The 5000-nt window shown below is 46.0% G+C and overlaps 1 protein-coding gene across 1 annotated transcript in view; it reads left to right on the top strand.

The window, feature by feature from the left end:
• The window catches only part of adgrb1a (adhesion G protein-coupled receptor B1a), a 76992-nt gene that overhangs the window by 44685 nt on the left and 27307 nt on the right, over positions 1-5000 (top strand). Inside the window, exons 6-14 of the mRNA XM_056602811.1 lie at positions 326-490; positions 1259-1423; positions 2044-2208; positions 2336-2437; positions 2521-2627; positions 3020-3214; positions 3362-3430; positions 4005-4113; positions 4953-5000. The exon at positions 4953-5000 is cut by the window's right edge and continues 96 nt beyond it. Of these exons, the coding sequence (XP_056458786.1) occupies positions 326-490; positions 1259-1423; positions 2044-2208; positions 2336-2437; positions 2521-2627; positions 3020-3214; positions 3362-3430; positions 4005-4113; positions 4953-5000 (1125 nt within the window). The remainder of the gene's footprint in view (positions 1-325; positions 491-1258; positions 1424-2043; positions 2209-2335; positions 2438-2520; positions 2628-3019; positions 3215-3361; positions 3431-4004; positions 4114-4952) is intronic.

Raw genomic sequence — 5000 nt, 5'->3', positions numbered from 1 at the left:
GCCTTGTGGGGAAGGCTTGCTAAGTATCAAACGCCGTGTTTGAGCAGCAGCGCCCTGCTCGCCGACCATGAAAGGTGAGTAGCAGATCACCCCGAGGGGATCCCTGCCCCGTGAACACACAGAGAACACATACATATATACTGCACGCTAGGGCAATAAAGCGGCCCTAGTTGTGTTTGAGCACGAACCACATACAGAGGCCGCTGTGGCGACCTCTGAGCCCCATGTACAAACAACCAGCATGGTGAAGGCTGTGCATCGCTGCCTCGCAGCTTCGTCTGTGTCTTTCTGTCTATAAATCATACCCTAGCCGCTCTGATTGCAGTGCACGGAGTCTGGGACGAGTGGTCACCCTGGAGCCTGTGCTCCTCCACCTGTGGACGGGGCCACCGGGAACGCACACGCTCCTGTAAGCCCCCACAGTTTGGGGGAGACCCCTGTCCAGGACCGGACAAACAGAACAAGTTCTGCAACATTGCGGTTTGTCCAGGTAAGAAATCGTTTTCTTGGCTATTTTGAGAATTGGGTTCATAATTGGTCTTTTTCATGCCACACAGCTTGACACACAGTTTTGTACTTAAAGAGTTGATTTCTTTTGAGAGATTTTGAGATTACATTCATATTCATTCATTTAATTTCATTTTTACTTTTCATTGTTGAGCAAGGAACAGTGAGGTAGAGTGGCATTGTGAAATGAGCTGAGAGGCATTATGAATGGGGTTCCCTATTGTGAATTCATATTATATATATGAATATATATTATATAAGTCGTTATGACTGATTTTTCTATATTATATTCCTAGTTTATATTTGGACTACACCCTTTCAAACTAAACTCTCACGATGATAATGTTTCAAAAAAGGGGTACAAAAATGAAAAACGCACAATGTGCTATGAGGTCAAGAAACAGTCATTCCAAACAGCCAACACACCAGGGATTACAACAGTTAGAATATAATAGAATATGACTTTATTGTCCAGCCTGGAGCAGAAATGTGCTTTTGACCACAGTCACATTAAAACAGTACATAGCATATCGACACATGAAATGAAGCAAATCCATACTCCATCCATCCAACTGTTTATGTTTGAAGGCAATTACATTGCAAGTTGTATCTTTCCCCTCTGGTGGGCAAATCAGCTAATTCAAATGGAGAGTTCATCAGTTGGAATACCCCCCATGTGAATAATGCACCATGCCTCCTTGGCTCGCTTTGCGTTAAATCGTTGTCTCCTTCCATTCCTGTGCCTGCTCAGTGGACGGCGTGTGGAACGAGTGGTCCAGTTGGAGCTCCTGCTCCACGACCTGCTCCAACGGGACCACCCAGCGCACGCGGGAGTGCAACGGGCCCTCCTATGGGGGGTCCGAGTGCCACGGAGGCTGGCTGGAGACAGTGGACTGCTTCCTTGGCGACTGTCCAGGTAACGAGGGAGCGCGGCGAAGACAGATCTGCTCTTCGAATTCCCCGAGAAATTGATTTTAAAAACGCTCACGAACAAATCAATCCAGGTTCTGGGAAATACATGAATGACATGCTCGTGAAACACAGACCCTCTAGGCCATTAGGGTCATATGGAAATGGCTTCTGGTCAGGAGGGTTAGGACATGGCGAGGTGGTCTCTAGCCTGCAACCAGCTAGAACAGACTTCCTGAAAGCTAGAGACTAGCCCCAATTTTGTCCACTTTTAAGTGTAGGCTCAAAATGTTTATTTTCACTGCTGCTTTCTTTTATAAGTTTTAATTTTGTATGCAGGTGCGGGTATTCATATGTCTGATCTGTATGTGATGAATATTTATCAATTGGCTATATTTATTTAATCATTCTGTCTATTATCTCTAATAATCCATTCATTTGAATAAATTCGATTTCAAATATTGTTTTCTGTATCGCTTTCCATTTCTTGTTTTTTGGAGGGGGGGGGGGTTATTTGGTTGTACAGAACATTGCATTACTTTTATTACTGCTATATGAATTAACTTGCATTGCCTCAAACTTGTACATTCTTGACCTATCATCACAACATACGGCCTCTGGTTACAGTGGATGGAAAATGGCAGCCGTGGACCTTGTGGACCGGCTGTTCTAAGACGTGCGGGGGCGGTAGCCAGCAGAGACAGAGGGTCTGCTCTGGGCCCATCTTCGGGGGTCAGCCCTGCCCTGGGGAGCAGGAGGAGGTCCGGCAATGCAACGAGAAGAGGTGCCCTGGTAGGACCCCTGCTGAGTCACTGTGCGGTGGGGGGAGGGACGGACGGACGGACGGACAGATGTTGGAAAGGGAGAGAACTTTAAAGTATGTATCCTCTGCATCCCTTCTCACCCGTTCCGCATGTAGAACCTCACGAGATATGCGGGGAGGACAACTTCTCCAACGTGGTGTGGAAGATGACCACCGCCGGCGAGACCGCTGCGGTTCGCTGCCCGCCCAACGCGATGGGTGAGTGACCCCCGGCCCTCTGTTATGTCATCCGGCAGAAGGGAGACCTCTGCTCTAAACACTCCGTCATCATCTCCCTACAGGACTCATCTTGCGCCGTTGCTCGCTCGACGAGGAAGGCATCGCCTACTGGGAGAATCCGACTTTTATGAAGTGCATATCGAATGATTACCGTAGCATTCAAACTCTGGTAAGAAGGGAGAGGGGTTCTGGCATGTGTGAGTCAGGTGACTGACCCAACAATGCAATGAGTCATTAAGTGTCTGTATTATATACGTAATTGTTGAGCTGGCTTGACTGTTCTCATTTGAATAGCACATCATGCTATTTGGGAGAACACCGGTTCTGTTACAGTCGGTTTTTGAAAAGCTCAACAGGTGGTTGTTGTTTTCAAATGGCTTTTTATTATGCTGACATCGCTATAGCTCCGGATTCTCTCAAGGGAAATGCAGCAACAAAAAAGAAAGAAGATGTTTGCTCATAAGATGAAACAAAGCTGTAAAATGAGCCCTCAGCAAGCCCATTGGTGTCCCCCAAGAGCGATGATCCTAAAGGCTAATTGATCCCGCTCCCTTCTGTCAGACTCGGGAACACTTGTCAAAGGCACAGCGGGGCCTCGTGGGAGATGGAGTTTCAGAGGTGATGACTAAGCTGAGGGTGACATCCAGTGACGGGACCAGCTACAGTGGCGACCTGCTGGCCATAGTAGACGTCTTGAAGAACATGACCGAGATCTTCCGAAGGGCCTACTACAGCCCCAGCACCGCTGACATGCGGGTAGGTGTGCAGGACCGAGAGAACAGAAGATATTATGATACGAATTTACCTTCATTATTTACATTTCAGATTTCAGTGAACTGCGCTTTATGTCTCCTAAGTCCACTCACCACCCGACCACGCCTGATCAGTTGTGTTGCTTTTTAGAACTTTGTCCAGTCCGTTAGTAACCTGCTGATGGAGGAGAACCGGGAGAGATGGGAAGAGGCACAGCTGGTGAGGGCGCTATACACCTCTTCATCTCTCTCACTCACACATCTTCCCCTTGGCAGAGGACTAAGACACGCTTAGACGAAGGTTCAGAATGTCCTTGGTGTGTGCCTAAGTAAATGGAGGGACAAATAAAAAATAAAAGATTATTTAAATTTAGATTCTTATAAAGCCATCGGCAAAGCGATCCGGCTGGTGTAGCATGCTTAATTACTTAATAAATATATTCAGCAGCCCATAGTCACCACGCTCCAGCTTGCTGTTTGCCCATGCTTGCCTTAGTGAAGTGTGTGTCCGCTGACTGGCTCTAGGGGGCCTCACACACTGGCTCAGGAGCCACGTCAGGACAAATGATGCATGTGGGAATATAGTTGATGCATTGTCATCTATCAAGAACAATAATGAATGAAATCTTTTATTAAATTGAACTAAACCAAAGGGGCCGCCACATGACTCGTTTCCTGGCCATAATTGGAAACAGAATGACACAATTAGAAGAATGAGTCTGTGTGTTAACCAAGATCTCGTGGTAGTTAGGGTTTTTTACCAAAGTACCCAAAAATACTCCAATCTGTTCCAGCTTGGTCCCAACATCAAGGAGCTCTTTCGTCTGATCGAGGACTTTGTGGACGTCATCGGCCTGAGGATGAAAGACTTCCAGGACATGTACGAGGTCACCGAAAACCTAGGTGGGCTGTCTGCTTATCACAGTATTTATTATTATTATATTATAATAAGGCTGCCCTGCTTTACCTGTTTTACCTTTTATATGGAAGGTTCTGCCATATTCATGTTTATTTTCATTCGGAATATGTTACATGTGAAATATCCGAGAAACACATATGCACAAGGCAATACTGCCTAGAGGCTATTGCCATAGCAAAGGATGGATATGAATTGAGAAGTTCATGGGAATGCGACTGCTTATTGATTCACAATGACTAGATGTTGTTGCTTGAGTCCAATAACAAATCATTTTACCCCTGAGTACAACCAAGGAAAAATAAAGTTTGTGGTGAGCACAGTTGATTTGCTTGACCTTGCTGGCATGGACATAAACAGTGTTGGGTTTGAGTAGGTAGACAGCTACTGACAGCGACGGGTAATGGGGGACTGATGGCCTATTAATAGCTATGCCAGTTTGCTTGTCTGGAGCCAACTAGCCACCCACGCTGTCAAACACGGGTGTACCAGCATTTGACCCCTGAGTCCCTTTGTTAAATTTGTGAAAAACACACACCCACACACTGCATGCACAGAGGCCTGGCAAACATCTGTCCCGATCGCATTGGATCTATTCATACATCCATCTGACCATTTATCTGTCTATCTATATATCTACCTATCTGTCTAGTCTATCTCTAAGAATACAAGATACAGCGGGGGAAAACTGTACAGTACTAGCAATTGAAAAACAGAACATTTATAACAAGAGTGTGCACGTATCTTTATACACAGTATGACTAGTCGTGAATGAAACACTGAAAATAATTTCTATGTCTCTCTGGAACCTGTCTCTCTACCACAGTGCTTAGCATCCACAAGCGCCCGGTGATGGGCAATGCGGACATCAGCT

The sequence above is a fragment of the Gadus chalcogrammus genome, chromosome 11, assembly GCF_026213295.1.
Source record: "Gadus chalcogrammus isolate NIFS_2021 chromosome 11, NIFS_Gcha_1.0, whole genome shotgun sequence".
In the NCBI taxonomy this organism is placed as follows: domain Eukaryota; kingdom Metazoa; phylum Chordata; class Actinopteri; order Gadiformes; family Gadidae; genus Gadus; species Gadus chalcogrammus.
The sequence above is the reverse complement of the archived record's forward strand: the minus strand, read 5'-3'. Positions and strand labels throughout refer to the sequence as shown.